The 19,398-nt window shown below is 40.8% G+C and overlaps 1 protein-coding gene across 3 annotated transcripts in view; it reads right to left on the bottom strand.

Annotated features, from left to right (window-relative positions):
• Positions 1-19,398, bottom strand: part of ATP6V0A1 (ATPase H+ transporting V0 subunit a1) — a 55,692-nt gene that overhangs the window by 15,397 nt on the left and 20,897 nt on the right. The window contains exons 6-18 of one of the 3 annotated variants that reach the window (XM_087441193.1): positions 18,978-19,060; positions 18,517-18,643; positions 16,498-16,580; positions 15,809-15,902; positions 13,337-13,549; positions 10,546-10,696; positions 9,504-9,643; positions 9,005-9,162; positions 8,465-8,555; positions 5,842-5,960; positions 4,758-4,974; positions 4,269-4,376; positions 3,368-3,442 (exon numbers count right to left, since the gene is read on the bottom strand). In XM_087441193.1, coding sequence (XP_087297319.1) covers positions 3,368-3,442; positions 4,269-4,376; positions 4,758-4,974; positions 5,842-5,960; positions 8,465-8,555; positions 9,005-9,162; positions 9,504-9,643; positions 10,546-10,696; positions 13,337-13,549; positions 15,809-15,902; positions 16,498-16,580; positions 18,517-18,643; positions 18,978-19,060 — 1,659 coding nt within the window. Of the gene's footprint in view, positions 1-3,367; positions 3,443-4,268; positions 4,377-4,757; positions 4,975-5,841; positions 5,961-8,464; positions 8,556-9,004; positions 9,163-9,503; positions 9,644-10,545; positions 10,697-13,336; positions 13,550-15,808; positions 15,903-16,497; positions 16,581-18,516; positions 18,644-18,977; positions 19,082-19,398 lie in introns of all 3 variants that reach the window. The other 2 variants (XM_014790650.2, XM_004434449.2) reach the window with 2 other exon arrangements.

The following is a 19,398-nucleotide window of genomic DNA, read 5'->3' as shown; positions in this document are numbered from 1 at the left end:
AGTCTGACTGATACCAATTAGCACTAACCTGCCACAGAGTGAAAAGGATCTGAAGAAACAGCCCCTAGACCCACTTCCTATACTTTCTGTCCAACGACCAAACAAGGCAAGAATCTGAAGACTGATCTCCTGCAAACAGCCTTGCAGGCAGCAGCACAAACAACGTGCAGCAGTTTTGGCCAACTGCCCTAAGGTCCCCACTCGCAGCTTCACATTTTGGTGGTCACCTTTTACCACAGCTTACTAACCATCAGACGTCAGGGTTTGGGCAAATTCCCTCTTCTTCTACCAGTGGTTCTCACATGCTGGTCAGAGAATCAGTTGCATCAGAATCACCTTGAAAGCTGCGTTTCATTAAATAGAGATTCTTGAATACTACCCCAGAAATTGGAAATTTAGTAGGTATGGGGTGAAGCCTAGGAAATCTGTATTTAAAAAAATATTTCCCCAAGTATACACTGTGTAATCATTTTGATTGTCTATCAAAATTGAAAACGCAAGCAGAAGAAAATGCATGTACCCTTTGAGACTCAGCAATCCTACTGCTGGGAACATCTATGCTTGTGAAATTTTATCAAGATACATGGACAAGGATGTCCCTGCACTGTTATTAGTGATAGCAAAGAATTGGGAACAACCAATACATCCATCAACAAGAGAGTGGTTACATCACTTTAGTACATCCAACAGAACGTTCTATGGAATGCTAGGCAACTATAAAAGAATGAGGATGACTATGAAACAATCTCCAAGATACACTAAATTTTTAAAAACCTAATAAAGCAAGGGGCAGAAGAGTGCCACAGTTTAAAACACAATTCCTAATGTGTTTTAAATATATATATATACGTACATACACATATTTATATCAACAGATGATAAATATATGCTAATATATGCAGAAAATAATTTGAAGGCAAAATTCTCCATCTGTTAACAATACCCTTGGGGAAGAGAAGGATGCTGGGGACAAGGAGGCCTTACTTTCAGTACTATTTGCATTCTCTAACCAAGTGCACCTATTGCTTTAATTTTATTTTTTAATGTCTGAAGGGAATTGTCTGGGTCATGGAATTCTGGGCCATCTCTATTTCTTCTTCCACTTATCTGTTTTAATACCCTATGAAATAAATTTAAAGCCCACCAGGTGATTCTGACGTGTGGTCAGATTGGGGAACCACTGAAGCCCTGGCACCTCTAGGTCACGCAAATATTACACCTGACAACCTTGTAAAGGTAGAACAGAAGTGCAACAAAGGCACTGGTGACAGGAGAGCACTCCAGCGTATCCTGGGATGGGGTTACAGGGTAGAGGGGGCAGGCTTCAGGCTTCAAGGCTCCTAAAGCAGAAGGCCATTTCTGAAGCTTTCCCCCACCAGCAGATAAAGTGAGAGGCAGAGAGGTTAAACTTCCCACCCAGACACTAACAACTGTCCCTTCAGACATAGGGGAGGAGAGTTATAGGAAGGGGGATGAGACACACACATCAGCAGAAAAAGAAAAGAAAAAATCAAACTGTGATACACCGCTTACAGACAACCAAGAGGACACAGAATACAACAAAAACAGATCAGTGTTCATATCTTCAGCCCTCAGGGTCAAGAATCCAGGGCCCATGTTGAGAATGATCATCCTGATGCCTTCAGGCAGCTCTCTAGAAACAGATGTTTGGCTAAAGAACCAGTGGGCTAAGACCCTAGAATGTGCAGGTATCCAGACTGAGGAATTTTAACTTGGATAGTATCATAGAAGAGGATGCCAGATTTAAAAGCATCAAGACTGACACATCAGAAGCACATCTTAAATATATTAAGACTAGGGCCTGTCCCGTGGCTTAGCGGTTAAGTGTGCGTGCTCCGCTGCTGGCGGCCCGGGTTCAGATCCCAGGCGCACACCGATGCACCGCTTCTCCGGCCATGCTGAAGCCGCATCCCACATACAGCAACTAGAAGGATGTGCAGCTATGACATACAACTATCTACTGGGGCTTTGGGGGAAAAAATTTTTTTAAAAATTTAAATATATTAAGACTTGCAGAAAGAAGAGCACATGGAAAGAATGTCAATAAATGGATAGTATGTGCTTCAGATTTTTTTTTTAATTTTTCATAGGAAAGGAGAGAGTAAATCCCTACTTGAAAATAATTTTAAGTGGCAACATTAAAATACCTTCTGACCCAAAAATATCAGCCTTTTTTTTTTTTTTTTTTTTTAAAGATTTTATTTATTTATTTTTTGCCCCCAAAGCCCCAGTAGATAGTTGTATGTCACAGCTGCACACCCTTCTAGTTGCTGTATGTGGGACTCGGCCTCAGGATGGACAGAGAAGTGGTGCCTCGATGCGCACCCGGGATCCGAACCCGGGCTGCCAGCATCGCAGCGCGCGCACTTAACCACCAAGCCACAGGGCCGGCCATCAGCCTTCTTAAACTAGTTCTAGAAAGATAATTATAGCAGTTTTCTAAGTTTAAAATGATCAGATACACCTAATGAAGGCAACGATTATCCATCTAAATATTTCATTTTATTTTAAAGGAGTATGATGCTATTAGAACACAATAGTACATGAGTAATCACTACTAGGGAGATTTTGAAAATCTCATACATTCATGACCTGGAACAGATTGGGCTAATTTGATATTAGCACATTATAAGATTTTGGTTAAGAGATGTTTTTAAGGACAAATATTGAAATGCTTAACACTCAAAGTGCTGTTCCTGAATCATGAGTTAGTACTGGAAGAAGAAAGGTCAAAACAAAAGATGACTTTGGTTATTACACCAGATATAGAGTACACACAAGACACAGGGCAGAGTGGAGTTTTCACAGGAACAGCTGAGGACATGGGGGCTTCTGAGTCTCTCACAGAAAAGTAGACATGAATAAGCTTCCACTGGAAAGAGGGTGAGTCACAGCTGAAACAGACCAAATGTCCAAGCATCACTCTGAAGCAGAACTTTAAAGTACAGGGAAATCAATTCAAGAATCAGAGATGTTCTTGCTCCACGCTGAAAAATCATCCAGTACACTGTCACAAAATACAGACATGAAAGTGGATGACTCCAAGAGCTGCCATCTTGGATCAAGATGATGAGATTCGGAGAGGGGACAACAGCCACTCTGCTTCCACAGACATGACTGTATTTACATATTTGAATAGAGACTTAGCAGACCAATTGTAAAGATGGTATCAGAATCTATTCATAAGAGGTGGAAATCTCTTCTGTCATCATCTCAATGAGTAACAAAGATGTACTTCCCAAGAGCACACATGTCCCATGCTCTCAACATAGTTAAAAAAGATTCTGCTGCACTGTTTCCACCTCTTTAAATAACATATGATGGTTTTTGGGTTTAATTCACTCACTGTTGCAGCTGCTGCTGCCTCTAGTCCCTGCTGGCTTGGGGGTGGGCTGACTGGGGCCTCCACAGGTTGCCCTGCCTGATAGTGAATGGAAGAAAAGAGGACGGAAGAAGGAAACAAAAGAGGGAGGGAGTGAAGGAGAGACGAATGGAGGGTACATGGAAGGATGAAGATGGTCAGAAAAGGGAGAAAAAGGGCCTTGTAACTCAGCTGCTCTCCATCCCTGGAATAATGGTCTAACAGCTGTATGAGTCATGCAACAGGATCTTTTGGGTTTTACCAAGCAGTGTAATATAAGCATTACTGCATAGCCAGAAATGAACATTTGGCAACTTAGGGGGGTGTGTGTGTGTGTATGTGTGTGTGTGTATGTACATTTCATATGCACACATACACCAAGTAAGCACAAGTATGTATGTTGCTTTTTAAAAAGAAAAAAAAAAAATCAATATGCTTTAAACCAAATCTTTTTCCCGGATGTTTTGGTTGGTGAAAGTATCATGGTCTCATTTTAAAAGAAAATGTCTCAGCGTCAGCCCTGTGGTTGCCCAGGCAAACCACATGAGTGGGTTCACCCATCTGTGGCTCTTGCAGCCTTGTTTAATTGCTGCTGCAGCTAGACAGGCCCAGACCTGGATCTTGCTGAGCACAGCATGAGCAAAGCATGACCAGGAGAGGTAAAAACTTATGACTTGTTCTCCCTACCCCAGCTACTCAAAGAATCTAGATGTCCAATCAGCAAATACATGTCTTTTTTATTTCATCAGATCCAATGCTCACACTTGGATATGACACAAATGCATTTTAAGAGTATATAGACTGATGCACAATTCATTATAATGAGGAACTGCTTTAATCTTTAAAAAAAAAATCTAGTAAATTTCAGCAACAAAAATACACCCACCAAATGCTTCCTCCTCAAATATTGATGGCGAAGGACCAGTGGTTTAATCAGTAGCATCCAAGGTACACACAGTAGTGCAACCACTACCAAGAAACACTGAATTCCTTTCTGCAAAGTAAGAAGGACAAGGCACATCACATTGAATCAAACATGTAGTTTCTAACTCCAGCACAAATTTCCCCCAAAACAGTATTTTCTCACTGATCTATGAATAACACTATCCAGTTTCTCAAAATAATTAGCAGATGTTGTGGCAAAGCCAAGGAATTGTCCTGTAGGATAAAAGTTATAAATTCTACCCTTTCTGGATACAGAAATTACAGTAGACCCTCCCAAGTGAGGATGGGCTGAATTTAGATCTGGATATATGGACTGAAAACCAAATACTACAGAAAGGGATTTTTTTAAGGCTTTTTTAGGGTCACAGAAACATCTGGCTTCCTGATCTAGGGTAACTACCTAAGACAGTCCACCTCTGGGTTGACGCACCTGTCCAGAATACAGCATTGAGTTACCAGAGTCTGAGTAGGAAAAGAGAAACATGTTTATGAAATGGATCAGAAGGCTTGGTGCTTGCTTAGATGTATGAGCGTCATAGGCTGTCCACTTGTAAAAAATAAGGATAACCAAGTAGCCAAACAAACAGGTCATGAAGATTATTTCAGGAATAAATCCAAAGTAGATATTCAGAGGCTTCTTGAAATAGCTAAAAACAGAGAAAAAAGTGTTAAAGGAGAACAGATCGAGAGGCACCACTACACCAAGTGGAGCACTCACTAGATTTCCTACCTAACACTTCCTCAGTTCTGTCTTTATCGCTCTAAGGAGCAACAGCCAGAAGCACTGGAGGCAACAGAGACAAGCAGGGTTAACTATGACTTCCAAACTTTTGGATCTTGAGCAGCTCCGGTACCACCCCCACCATTCTCCCATGAGAAAGAGATTGGGAAATCTAGTACATTCTGAGACCACAGTTCATAATTTTATGTGAGTTACACATCAAGGAAAAAAATAACTCACTCACTTTGATGAAAATTATACGAGGTTTTTTCAAAGATCTTAACTACAATTGTAAATTGTGAAGGGACTAATATTAATTAAACTTCATTTAAGAACATAAGATTTTTATAAAAGCACTTCTTTAACGCAGAACAGGGTTCTGAGTTATTAATCCCTCCCCAAAGATGTTATGACTTTTTAAAGCAAAAGCATTATCTAAACTACGTGCACTATTTTTTTTTTTTTTTTTGAGGAAGATCAGCCCTGAGCTAACACCCATGCTAATCCTCCTCTTTTTGCGGAGGAAGACTGGCTCTGAGCTAACATCTATTGCCAATCCTCCTCCTTTTTTTTCCCCCAAAGCTCCAGTAGATAGTTGTATGTCACAGCTGCACATCCTTCTAGTTGCTGTACGTGGGACGCGGCCTCAGCGTGGCCGGAGAAGCGGTGCTTCTGTGCGCGCCCGGGATCCGAACCCGGGCCGCCAGCAGCGGAGCGTGCGCACTTAACCGCTAAGCCACGGGGCCGGCCCATAAACTACGTGCATTCTTATGACAGAAACAGAGTGGCTCACGTATGGTTGAAGAGGCTCAGGCTGACTCCAAACATCATGTGGATGATACCTAGGATAACGGACATCTTCATCTTAAAGGAGTTGAGGAAGGTCAGTTTATTGGTAGCAATGTTCCAAATCTGTCACAACGCAAGAAAACAAAAAGGTATTACAAAGAGTTCTCAAATGGAAAAATATTCACCTATTTTAAAAAATGGTTTTTTTTTTAAATTATGGACAATTATAAACATATACTTAAGTAAAGAGAATAGTATTACAAAATCTCATGTATCTATCACCCAGCTTCAACAATTACTGTTAACTTATCACCTCATGGTCAATCTTGTTTCATCACATCCCCGACCCACTCCCAACCCCCATATTATTTTGAAGCAAAATCCAGATATCATATCATTTTACCTGTAAATATTCCATTTTACCTGTAAATATTCCATTTTACCTGTAAAGAGCTCTAAAAGGTAAGGCTTCATTTTTAAAACATGACCACAATACTGTTCTCACACCCCAAAGCATTAAAAATGAGTTTTTAATATCACGAAATATTCAAATTTCCCCGATTGTGTCCAATTTTTTTTGTAATTCATTTATTGAAAGTTGGGTCCAGATAAGGTCTACTCAGTGTGATTGTTGATACAGCTCTTCAGTCTCTAATCTATAGGTTCTCCCTCCAGCTCTCCTCTTGTAGATGTTCCCACAGCCTGCATTTTGCTGATCATATCCCTGAGGTGTTGTCGTTCCATTTAAATATTAATTGCCTTAAGCTTTGTCACCTAAGGCCTGGACGCCTGTAATATTTTCCTGATAGTTCTTCTGCCTCCACTTGACCATCAGTTTACGTTTCCTAAACCCTGACTGATGGAGTCATTTTCCTGTGCCAAAACCTCCCCTGAACTCCCACTGTCACCTCTAGGCTGAAGCGCAAACTCTGTCGCCCGATAAGCCAGCTCTTCCACCATCTAGCCTGGCATCTTTTTTCCTGAACTGGCCTCTTCACGAAGAGCTCATCTCCGGTGACCTCTAATCTGAAAACTGGTGACTGGTTCTCTCTCCTTCCCCAGTCTCACCTGAAATTCAGTTCTACAACTCCAACTGCCTGACGGACATTGATACCTGGGTGTCCCACAGGCACTTCAAACTCAATATCTACCCTGTAAGCATCAAATGAGATGTCTGCAAAAAAACCTTTGTAACTACAGAACACTATATAAATGTGAGGTAATATTATTATTATTAGACTCCAAAATATTTGAGGGTAGGAGCTATGTCTTAAAATTATGTGTTTCCCCCAGCAGGCACTATGCCTTACAGACAACAGAGATTCAATAAACATTTGTTAAAGGCATATGTGGGGCCGGCCCCGTGGCTTAGCAGTTAAGTGCGCGCGCTCCGCTACTGGCGGCCCGGGTTCGGATCCCGGGCACACACCGACGCACCACTTCTCTGGCCATGCTGAGGCCGCGTCCCACATACAGCAACTAGAAGGACGTGCAACTATGACATACAACTATCTACTGGGGCTTTGGGGGAAAAATAAATAAATAAAAAAGGCATATGTGAAATGTTATTAAACCTCTCCAAGCCTCAGCTTCCTTATCTGTATAACAGGGATAGCAGTATCTACCTCATTGAACTGTTTTTTTTTGTTTTTTTTTTTTTTAAAGATTTTATTTATTTTATTTTTTCCCCCCAAAGCCCCAGTGGATAGTTGTATGTCGTAGCTGCACATCCTTCTAGTTGCTGTATGCGGGACTCGGCCTCAGGATGAACGGAGAAGTGGTGCCTCGATGCGCACCCGGGATCCGAACCCAGGCCACCAGCATCGCAGCGCGCGCACTTAACCACCAAGCCACAGGGCCGGCCCTACCTCATTGAACTGTTTGAGGATAAATCAGATACGCTGAGGGCTCAGTACAGTGCCTGGCCCATAGGAACATTTCAGTAACATTAGATTCTACAATAATTAAAATAATTAACTTTGTACTTCCCCACCTCTAAGCTTTTGCACACAATTCTCCTCATATAAAACAGTCTGCAAATTGTTTTAAAGGCCAGAGTAATTCCCATTTTTTACAAGAAATTTTAATCTTTCCAGCTCACTTTTCCTTTGGAATTTTGTAATCCTTACTGTCTAATGCATATTCTTAAATTCCCCTTCTCCCTTTTTTAAGCATACAATGCAAAAGATTTGATCACACTTTATTTGCCTAAGTATTTGAAAAAAGTTAAATTCTGGGATAATTTTTTATAAGTATGCAAAGATAAGAAGGAAAATCTAAAACCCATAGGAAAGAACTATTTCTGCTTTGCTAAAACATCTGCTAAAAATAAAAACCAAACTAAGTTAAATAGAAATAAATTAACCTGGGAAGGAGTCTTGAAAATCAGTCTTCCCAGAGTCACTATCATTAGCCACCTCAGAAATAAGTAGTACAGGGAAAATGATTTGCTCCCAAGGCACTTGGGTCTCTTACGGCTTTGAAGTACTCTGGACAGATGCACCAAGGTTTTCCAAAAATATGTTAAGCAAAAACCAAATAACTATTTACCTTCACTTTAATTCTCTCACTTCAGGGTTACAGTTTAAAATTTTGGTGTTAGATATATAGAAAAGAAGTGCTCTTACTGGATCGATGCCGAAAGGATACGGTCCACCAAAAACTCCAGGGACAGCTGGGTTCAGCTGGAGAACAGGGTTCCCCCGAAGTGTCTCCTCCCTATCATGTTAGGAGAAAAGTTGCATTTATTTTTTATGAAGAGAAGGAAATTTCTGGGGTCCAGAAACTGATCCCAAAAGAAACTACTACATCTATCTTGTCCCTTCAATAAAAGAAGAGGGACCAGCATCACCAGAGAATGAGAAGGGATCGGAGATAACAAAAAGAAAAATTAAACACACATACACAACAAAGTAGGGAATTTGGGGAATCTGCTTTTAATTTACAAAAAGAATCAATGTGTCTAATTTATAGTCTCAGTTCCTTGACACTGACGAACACAAAGCACTTCCCAGGCTGGAGCATAAATAAGAGGGGACACTGCATTCTTCTGAAACAGAGATACTGTAAACCCCCTCCTAAAGAAGTATTGGTTTACAGTTTGTCCAGAAAATCAGAGCTGAACATGAAAGGAATAAGCTCTGACTTTTAGCTTCTTTGCAACTTACGTCCAATTATATATAGTGAACATCGGCCGTACGCTCCAGGATGACCCGAAGACATTCAGAGACTTGGAAAAGCAATCATTGTAGATGAGGCCAGTGTAGATGGAGAACACACCCATCAACAGAATAATGTATCGGCCGCTGAACACAGTGCTAAACATCTGGGAACCAGAAGAAAGAAGTCAATGATACGTACTCACTGCAGCTCATGTTGTGACAATGTTATTTAGGATATACCAGACCCTTCCTCTCACACCCCTTTACCCCATCCTGGGTAAGAGAGTTTGAAGTAAAGACCAAAATACAATACTAACAAGAAATTCACTTTCACAGCATGTGGCCTCTTTAGTGTTAAAATGAACGTAACTTCACTATTCTCTAAATAGTCTCCCTACCTTCTCTATAGATTCATGGATAAAAGACTTCCAGATTATAATTTTCATAATGAATGCTTGAGAAATTATAAAGTTTCAGTCCAGTGCAGATGTAACTTAAACATTACCTCATTCTCATTCTTCTGGGAGAGGATCCGGCTCTCCCTTAACACCATCCATACAGCAAAAAGGGTCATCAAAATGCCATGGCCAAAGTCCCCAAACATCACAGCAAATAGGAAAGGGAAAGTGATGATGGTGTACGGAGCTATAAAGAAACCAAAGAGAGAAAAAGACAAGGTACAGAAAACTGCAACAACTTCCCACAGATCACATTCCCCTCCATACTCTAAGATCAATATAAGGTGACCTATTCCTAAGCTGTTGGTCAGATGGACTCTCCAAGAAAATCTCCCACGGCAGGATCTGCACACCCCTACAAAGCAGCTCTGATGGTATCTGAGCTACTGCTGGCATTTCAAACAAAGAACAAAGGAAATGAAAGTTCTGTCTCTAGCCTTGGCAACAGTATGGTTTGTTCTTCAATCCTTTTTTCTAACCCCTGGGACACTGCTCTGGGGCAGGCCAGCTTTCTTCTCTTGTGCAGCAACCAGCTGAATAAAGCTACTGGGTAAGTGGGAGAAAGCCCAGAACCTGGAGCAAAAGATTTGATCTTTTGCAGAAGGCCCAACTAAAAATGAATTCCCAGACTCTTGATTTAATAATTAACTCTCCAAACAGGAGAAATCTGCCTTGTGCCTAAAATAGTCAATAATTGCTATATTTTCTCTGTCTAACCTGCTGTTCCAACAGGGAAGCCATTTTAAAATATCAGCTATCTTGGAAAAAACTTTCTGCTTAAAGCAGTTCCTGCAAACAGTGTGCTAGAGAAGGCCAGGTGTTTTATAGCTGTGAGGGCACACAGAAGAATCCAATCCATTGAGCTCATTCCTATAAAACTCCTATAAATCCTTCTCTTAAAGGAGTGCCACTCAGTGATAAATTTCACTCTCCATGTCAAAATGGGTACCTCTTTACAGGAATTACACTAGAGTTGAGATCTTGACGACCTTTTTAATCTAGTTGTTCAATAGCATTTAAAGTGAGGCATTAAAAGAAACAACAAACACAAACCAAACCTCTAGAGGGAAAAGATTCAAGCTTTTTTACCTGGATTTATCTCTCGGTAAGTTCCAATTCCATAAGCATCCACTATGTTCTGAAAGCCATATGTGAACTTGTTTGTTTTGTTATAGGTCGGGGGAGTCTGGTTTGTCTGCATCCTGTTCAAAATGGAGGGCACGGTGGAACCACTGTGTTCCTGGGAAACATTACACATACATCAAAATTAGGTTATCTTCCTAATGTGGTGGTCGTTACACAGGTATATATATTTACCAAAACTCATCAAACTGTACACATAATATGTGTATTTTATTTTATGTAAATTATATCTCAATCTTTCCCAGTCTTTCGGGAAACTGGAACTAGGTATAAAATTTACAAGGAAAGATTTAAATTAAGTGTTAGGAAGAATATCTTGTGATTTAAAAAATTTAATTCTAAAATGTGTAACAAAAGAAAACGTGGTACTTCCTCTCTGGAGATATCTGCCTTTCTAAGTATCATTGCTCGCTCTTCCTCTTATGGAAGAAGCAAAGTTTTCTCCGACTCTGCTCCTCTGCCACCTATACTTAACTCCCTAATCTCCTGCAGTCTAGCTAAGCATGCTTATTCAAAGTGGCTGATTCATCACCAGATCCAAAGGTCTTTTCTCCCATATGCAAGCCCCAACACTGGAGATCTTCCACTTCTTTGGTGAAAATCTTTATTCCTTAGGAGTTCCCCTCCTGCTCACTAACCATTCCTTTTCTGTCTCCTTACTAGCTCTTCCTCCTTTGCCTATAACACTGTAGGGCCTCCCAAGGTTCGTTTTTTTTTTTGCTGAGGAAGATTGTCCCTGAGCTAACATCTGTGCCAATCCTCCTCTATTTTGTATGTGGGAGGCCGCCACAGCATGGCTTGATGAGTGGTGTAGGTCCATGCCTGGGATCCAAACCTGTGAACCCCAGGCCGATAAAGTGGAGCACGTGAACTTAACTACTATGCCTCTGGGCCAGCTCCCCACAAGGATCTATCTTTAGCCTCCTTATTTTCTGTCTTGGAGGTCTCATTCCCTCCCACACTCATGAATCCCATTTCTTTCTTTTTTTTTTTTTTTTAAAGATTTTATTTATTTTATTTTTTCCCCCCAAAGCCCCAGTAGATAGCTGTATGTCATAGCTCCACATCCTTCTAGTTGCTGTATGTGGGACTTGGCCTCAGGATGGACGGAGAAGTGGTGCCTCGATGCGCACCCGGGATCCGAACCCGGGCCACCAGCATTGCAGCGCGCGCACTTAACCACCAAGCCACAGGGCCGGCCCTCCATTTCTTTCATTTTGCCCTTTCTATTGAGAACCTGTTCCATTCTCTGCTTGACATTACCATGTAGATTTCAATCCATTCCTCAATGGGATGGAAACTGAACTTACCATCTTTCCCCAATAAGTTTCTCTTGCTGAACTTTTACTTGCATTAATGGAACCATTATTCTACTGGCCACTCAGCTTTGATGCCTCAGAAACATTTTAAATTTTTTCTCCTTGTATTTCTCCTGCGTGTTGCTAGAAACCAAGTATACCTACTGATTCTTCCTTCAGAATATCTCACAAATTCATCATTATTTTCTTTTCCCATTGCCAGGTCTTACCCTAGGGGTCCTTATCACTTACTACTCTGTGTTTACAATAACCTCCTAACTGACCCACCACCTACAGGCTCTCTCTAATCCCCAATCCAACCTAGGTACTATCAACGGATTACTCCTTTAAAACTCTGCTTTGATCACGTCCTTTCACTGCTAAATAACTTCCAATCCCTCTCTACTCCCTCTAAAATAAAATTTAAACTTTATAATCTGGTATTTAAAAACTCTTCAGTTAGGTTCCAATCCACCTAATCTAGGTTTACCTCCTACTCTTTCGGCTCACCCATTATAATTCCTGTTCTTGCCCAACCACGCATGGTCACACTGTACTTCCTGCCTTTGTCCATACTGTTTTCTCCTCGTCATTGCCAACTGACATTTTACCTGTTCTTCAAAGCTGTAATTAAATGCCACCTTCTTCTTGAAGCTTTTTTCGATCATCCTAGTTGGAGTGCTAGCACCCTCCCTCCACACATATACACCACTCTTAGCACAGAGTGTCTTGTATGTTTGCATGTCAGCCTCTCTAAGTAAATCATAAGATACTTGAGGGCATATTTTTTACATCTCTGTATCTCTCAGCCCCTAGATCAGTGCCCTGGACAGAGCAGTAGCTCTAACTATTGAAAAGGACTACGAGGGTTATACCACGAAAGTAGTCTAATGGACAGAGAGTGGATCAGGAAAGTGATGTTCTTTTTGTTTGTTTGTTTTTTTGAGGAAGATTGGCCCTACACTAACATCTGTTGCCAATCTTCTTTTTTTTTCCCCTCCCCAAAGCCCTAGCACATAGTTTTGTATCATAGTTGTAGAGTGTTAGCTCTTCTATATGGGATGCCGCCTCAGCATGGCTTGATGAGCAGTGAGTAGGTCCGCACCCAGGATCCGAACTAGCGAACCCCGGGCCGCTGAAGTGGAGCGTGCCAACTTAACTGCTACGCCACTGGGCCAGCCCCAGGAAACTGATGTTCTGATTGTGAGCTACCCTGAAGAAGCATGGGCATATGATCAAGTCATTTAGCCACTTCTGAACACATTTGGAAAACAAGGATGTACAAAAAGTATTATTAGGATACAAGACGAGTACAGGATGAGTATATTAAAGAACGCTGAAAGTAAAAATGACACACGAATGCAAATGATTAAATGTTATTGTTGACGGGAACCTGTCTTCTGGGCTATACACTGCACTGCTAGCTGTGGGGGACTCACCGTGCCCCTTCTAAGTGCAAACTGGATGGAGTCGAGATCGGTGACCGGGCACCAGACCTCTGCAATCAGACACTTCTGGGTCACGTCTATGTTGCACAGGTTCAGAGTGTGGTAGATGGCCTTCATCTTCCGCACTTTGATGAACCAGACACGGATGTTCTTAGCAGCTGCCTGCAGAACTCTCTGGCGGTGATCCTCTGTTTGATTCAGAACCTTTTGGGAGATAAAGAACAAGGGAGAGATCCTTCTAACACCAGTCTTAGATCTCAGGATATGAATGGCAGAGGCACAGCTTTCTGCAAAGGGTTGTGGCGATCTGTTTTCTGTTTTTTTCTTCTTCTGGCTAGAATGGCCTTTTCTTTTTCTTGCCAAATTACAAGAAATTAGAGTTCTAGTTACTAACACTCATTTTCATTTAGCCTCAAGCTGAAGAGAAACTTGAGAAAATGGTTTTTAGCTTTTCTCTCTATATTTAATATTACTACCAATCCACGGCACAACAATGTAGGTCACTGGATTTTATTTGGATCATTAAAGAGAGATGACTTTCCATGTGGAGCCTGTAACTCAGACTCAAAGAAGTCAGCATCACTGGCCCAGGAACTGACAAAGTAACAAATCCATACTTAAAAACAGCGAGTTGCAGAAACTCCTAAGCATAAGCCAGCACCAGAGACTGGTGGGAAAGAGGCAGTGCTGAACACCACCAACCACCTACGCCAAGAGAGACTTCATGCCAGGGAACAGGCGAGAGGAGACCCTGTGAGGTCAGGAGGACCCACGGCCTTTAGAGGAGATTTAGATGGCCACATACACTGTCCTCACAGGGCAGATAAGGCTTTATCTTTCTGTCAGGTTTCTTGGGTGGAAAACGTTTCAGTGCTGATCCTCTGGAAACTAGTACAGATTTCCCTCAAAGGAATCACATTGCCAAGACTAGAATGGGAGCAAGGGGCAGGGACACTTTACATTCTGCTGCCTTATTGCCAAATATTTAAGATTTCAATAGCAAAAGAGGGGCTAAGCCAAAATTGGGTAAGCAACCCACCACTCATACTTCTGCATGAAAATCTATCTTAAATCTCCACATTTCTTTGAAGGGGAAAAAGCTGTGTACTAACCATTTTAGCTTAAGTCTTCATCACAGCTGGCTCTTCAAGTCAGTACAGAAAAAAATTAGTAACTGCTCCCTGAAAAACTGTCTTGGGCAGTAGAAGGTGACTTCCATACGGAAAAAAAAAGCCATGGCCTGCTAGGGAAACTCTTGTATCACTTGAGAATAAAGGAACAAAGCTACTTTCTCTCTTTCTGGCTGACAATTTCACAATTACTATTAAAACTCCTGGAAGGATGCTAAATAAACTTGTAGGCAATGTTCTATTTGCTTTTCTCTTTCCCCATCTCCCACCCCCACATCTCACTCCTTGGTATTCAATTCCTTTTTAAGGTTTCAATTCACATAGCTGGATGTTTTAAAAATCAAATTCCGATCATTTATAATGACCACTGCACATGCTCTTTAAAATTTACCCACAAGCCTGGGAGGGGATAAGACAGCCCTAGAACGCAGAATGTACTAATATGGCCTATCACCCACCAGCAGTTCTAAAAAAACTCTCTTCCCTTGGTTAAACAGATAAGTGTATCTAAAAGGAGCTGGCAATAGGTCAAGTTGGTGGGTCATATACATTGGGGGTTGGAGGGAAAGATGAGAAAGGGAGTTGAAATGGGAGTTACAACCTATCTCTGACAATTTTGCCACTGCTGGAAAGAACTGCCTTTGGGACTAAGTATGTTTATTACCGTCCCAAGGGGGCAATCATCGCACTCTTTCAACAGGGAACAAAGCTCCAACTGGCCACCCTTTTCCTTCCATGTACACATAAATCACGACTCCTTCCTTAGAACCCTGTGACAACCACGGTGTGTGTAAGCCACATACACTGCAATCTGGTAAAAATCTCATGCAATCTCTTCTTGGGTACAAGAGTTACACCAGGGCTCTTTGGCTAGACTGTGTGGTTAAGACCCAAGGTGACCAGAAGGATACACACCAAGCTGTTGAGAGTAGCTGCCTCTGGAGGAAGTGTGTGTGTGTGACACAGTAGAATTGACTTTATACGTACTTCTGTATTATTTAATTTTTTTTTCTTAACTAAGCATACGTTTTTTTTTATTATAAAAAATATCTCAAGCTCACGAAGAGGAGGGGAATTGAATACTCCAAGCAACAACAATTTCAGAGGCATAGTATTCCTATCTCGTTTGAAGATGATTAATGCTATTTTTAACAATCATTCCCTGAAACTTTTCCCCAGTTCCCAAGGGGATATATTACCCATGGATATTTCTTTTTTTGGTATCCTGGGCTGCTGCAGGTGCCTAATAAACTAAGTGTTAGTGTTTCAAGGAAGAAGAAAGGTCTTCTATTGTAGTATTTCACAAAAACAAATTCCCTCCAGCCCTCTGTACCATTTGGAGATCATCGATCCTGGTATTAACTCCAGAAGCCATTTCCTTCCTCTCTTGTGGTGTCTCAGGACAGGGATAAAGTGAAGCCCGGAACCTGGAACATACAGACACAGCCTGAGGAACATCGAAGTTTCTTAACCTAACCCATTTAGATAATCTCAGACAGTAATCCTAACTTACTAGAAGAACCAAAATAGGATTAGTTCAGACTGATGCACTAATCAATAATAATTATTTATGAGACAGAACAGCAATATTTGAACTATCTTGACATTCTCTGAAGGTATTAAATTCCCTTAGATTAAAAAAAAAAAAAAAAAGCCAGTAATACAAGCTATATTATAAATTATTGGAGAAAAATGGCATGGAAAAAAGATCTAATGGGCAGAATTTCAGAAAAGTTTAAGGGCACAGTGCCTATGACACACTGCTGAGTGTGCAGACCCACTGTCCCAGAACAATGTAGCATTTATGAACCATGAGTCCTAATTACTTTTTTCTAAGGAAAGGAAATTGTGGTTTTGATGGTACTTTTAAAAACTGAACTTAGGCCATTTCTAATTCTTTAAAATAGCTCTAACATTATTAAAATATATATTCACTGCGTCAAGTTAGACGAAATGGGTTTGTGTTTCACTATTCTGTTAGGTGGCATGGCTGCACCCTTGGAGGAGGCGCTTTTCTCTTACCCTTCACAGATTTTCTTGACTCTGTTTTTCAGCTGATCGCCTTGGAAGAAAATGATGAACACAGATTTGTGCACGTAGTCGCCCTAGTCCCCAAACCAAAAACCGGGAGTTCAGACTTCTAATGTGGAAAAAAACTTCTTAACTTACTTTCTTGGTGATATACGGACAACAGAAATCCTTTAAGGATACGGTAACCCTGTACTTTAACCACTATCCTCAATCCACTTCTTAAGCTCAACTATAAGAACATTTGCCCTATAATCTCTAATTCACAAAAATCTTTCTGTATTTGTTTTTAAACTCAACCAGGAGCTTGACATGGACGCTAAGATGATTCTCCCCTTAGCACAATTTAGCCCTATTTACCTATTCAACTTTAAATCTTATATTGCCTGAATGACAAAAGTATACAGGAGAGGAAGGAGAAGGAAGCCATTCCTGCCTGTTGCATGCTTCGAAATTCTCAGATAAAGGGGACTGAGTAACTACAAGGAACGGAGCAGCTGGGAAGAATGTTGACATAGAATCTTATGATTCATGCTAATTTAGACTTTAAGTGGCAGGAGGAAGGCAATCCATTTCAAATACCAAGTTTACACCTGAAGTCTGATGCAAGGACTGGAAGGAAAGATCAGAAAAATAAGCTGCACTGGGTGTTACCCAGGATTGTCTCTAGTTGCCTTATTTTCTCATATTCTTATAGAGCTTTTATAATAAGACGTCACAAACAAACTTTAGAAGGATAAAAGGGATGAGGAATAAAGAAAATAAGGCTCAAGAGTCTTAAATTCCTAAATTCTCTAGGAATAAACTGGAGCACATTCTTTGTGTAGCTGCTCTGTTGTTGATATACAGACCCTCTCTGTCCTCGATTTGTTGATAAAATAATGTTTCTGTTGCTCAGGAACTTGGCTGAATATTCCTGAGAACAGCTCCACATTAGGTGTCACTGCAGACTGCAATGTGTCTACAACCCAGACAGCCTTCAGTAAGACTACAAAACTGCTCCTCTGGGTAAGGGGACTCATTGTTACCTAAGTGTCACCACACTCCTTCCTACTCAGTACTTAGGATAAAAACCACATAAACAGATCATTTTTAGCTGTATGACCCACCCACTCTGAGAAGTCTCACAATTCAATCTCCCTTCTTAGGCAGAGCAAAGAATACTACTTTAAGAAATCAAAAAGATAATTTGAAACAGAAAAACCAAGTCCAGGCTTCTAAATAATACTAATACAAAAGTGAAGTAAATTTTTTGCAGAACATTTAATCTTTACTTGTGCTCCCTGAAATCAGGACTCACCATACTTAATGTAGGTTTATGTTAAGAACTCTGTCCCATTATGTCAAATGCCAAGATGTTAAGCCGTTCCTATTTTCCAAAGCATTGGGTGGGGAAGATCATTCTATCTTTTTTTTTTTTTTTTTTTTTTTGATGGTGGAATTTTAAAGTTTTATTTGAAAACAAAAACATAATAGATCATTCTATCTTGCACAATATATATATTTTTAAACTAAGTTTCTAAATCTCCCAATAAACAAGTAGACAAAAAACCTTACCAACTAAAATTTCATCAACTTAAAGAGATCACAGTTTAGGAAATCTCTCCTCTTTTTACACATGGATATTACCAAACTTGGAACCAGATGTCTTGCTTTAGGTTAATTTTCATAGAAAGCTAATTTTCTTTTGGTCCCAGATAAGTAACAGAAAACATATAAAGCTAAAAATAAGCTTTCAAATAAAGTTAAAATAACTGGGAAAAACATATTTCCAATCAAAATAATACCTACACGGGTAAGACTTGAAAATGTATATGTCATGTATACATTATACGTACACATATGATGGAAATTAAGAGGAAAAGAGCAGTCCTTGGAATTCACAGATCAAAGCAGGGGTAAACATAAGGGATCCTCTGTGGGAGGGTCAGATTCAGGTGGTACCATGTTGTGGCACTGCTCTGAGCTCCCTTTACAAGACCTACTCCACGGGACGCAATTTCCTTGTCTTACAGTCACAGGATCCTCCAGGGGGTTCTCGATTTCAGCCTGTCGCAGGAACACATTCCCACGGCACACCCGCCAAAGCATGCGCTCAAAGGTAGGGATGCGCTCCCGGTTAATCACACCAGCCACGAAGCTGTGGGGAGAAGAGCCAGATTGGGAACTCTACTGCGTGCCATGGGTCAGAAGCTTTAAGACAAAGAAGGAAAGTGAGAGGAGAGGGGCAAAGACAACAAACATGAGACTGTGCATTGTTATGGCAAGAAGGCTGCCAAAGTCTTATTCCTGGACCCAGCAGAGGGTTGACAGAACAACCCAGGAACTGAATCCAAAGTGACTTAGGAACACCTCTCAACAGGTTAAGAAGAGAGTATATGCTGGGAGCAAGTGAATGCCCAGTCTCACTGCTCTTTTGAACAGCAAAAATGAACATGACCCCACTGTGTATGGAGGGTGGAAGTGGTACTTACCCAAGTCTTAAAGGTGTGCCTCTTCCCATCTCACTTGGCTCCAAGAGGGATGAGGACTCTTCCAACAGGTCTGGATCCGCCATCTGCTGATGATGCAATTCAGCCTGAATTCACAAATCAATTAATATCTAATGAAAATAGTTAGTGGCATGCAGGGAACGAGGAACCAGGATAAGTTCAGAAAATAAAGATGAAAAAAGAAAAAAACCACCAAAAGAGAAGACATACCCAGAAAAAGAAGACAAGAATGAGGAGAAAACGAAGGAAAGAAACAAGAGGTAAAGAAAGCATAATTGCCCCAGTAAAGCATCTAGGGAAATGGTTTTAGAAACAAGGAATAAAGAAAAAACATGAAATGATGGTGATATGTATAAATCTGTTACTTGGTGGAAGCCATTTTTTCTCCTATGTTTCCCTGAAT

Source organism: Ceratotherium simum, chromosome 16 (genome assembly GCF_057802395.1).
Source record: "Ceratotherium simum simum isolate JZ-2026a chromosome 16, ASM5780239v1, whole genome shotgun sequence".
Classification (NCBI taxonomy): domain Eukaryota; kingdom Metazoa; phylum Chordata; class Mammalia; order Perissodactyla; family Rhinocerotidae; genus Ceratotherium; species Ceratotherium simum.
The sequence above is the reverse complement of the archived record's forward strand: the minus strand, read 5'-3'. Positions and strand labels throughout refer to the sequence as shown.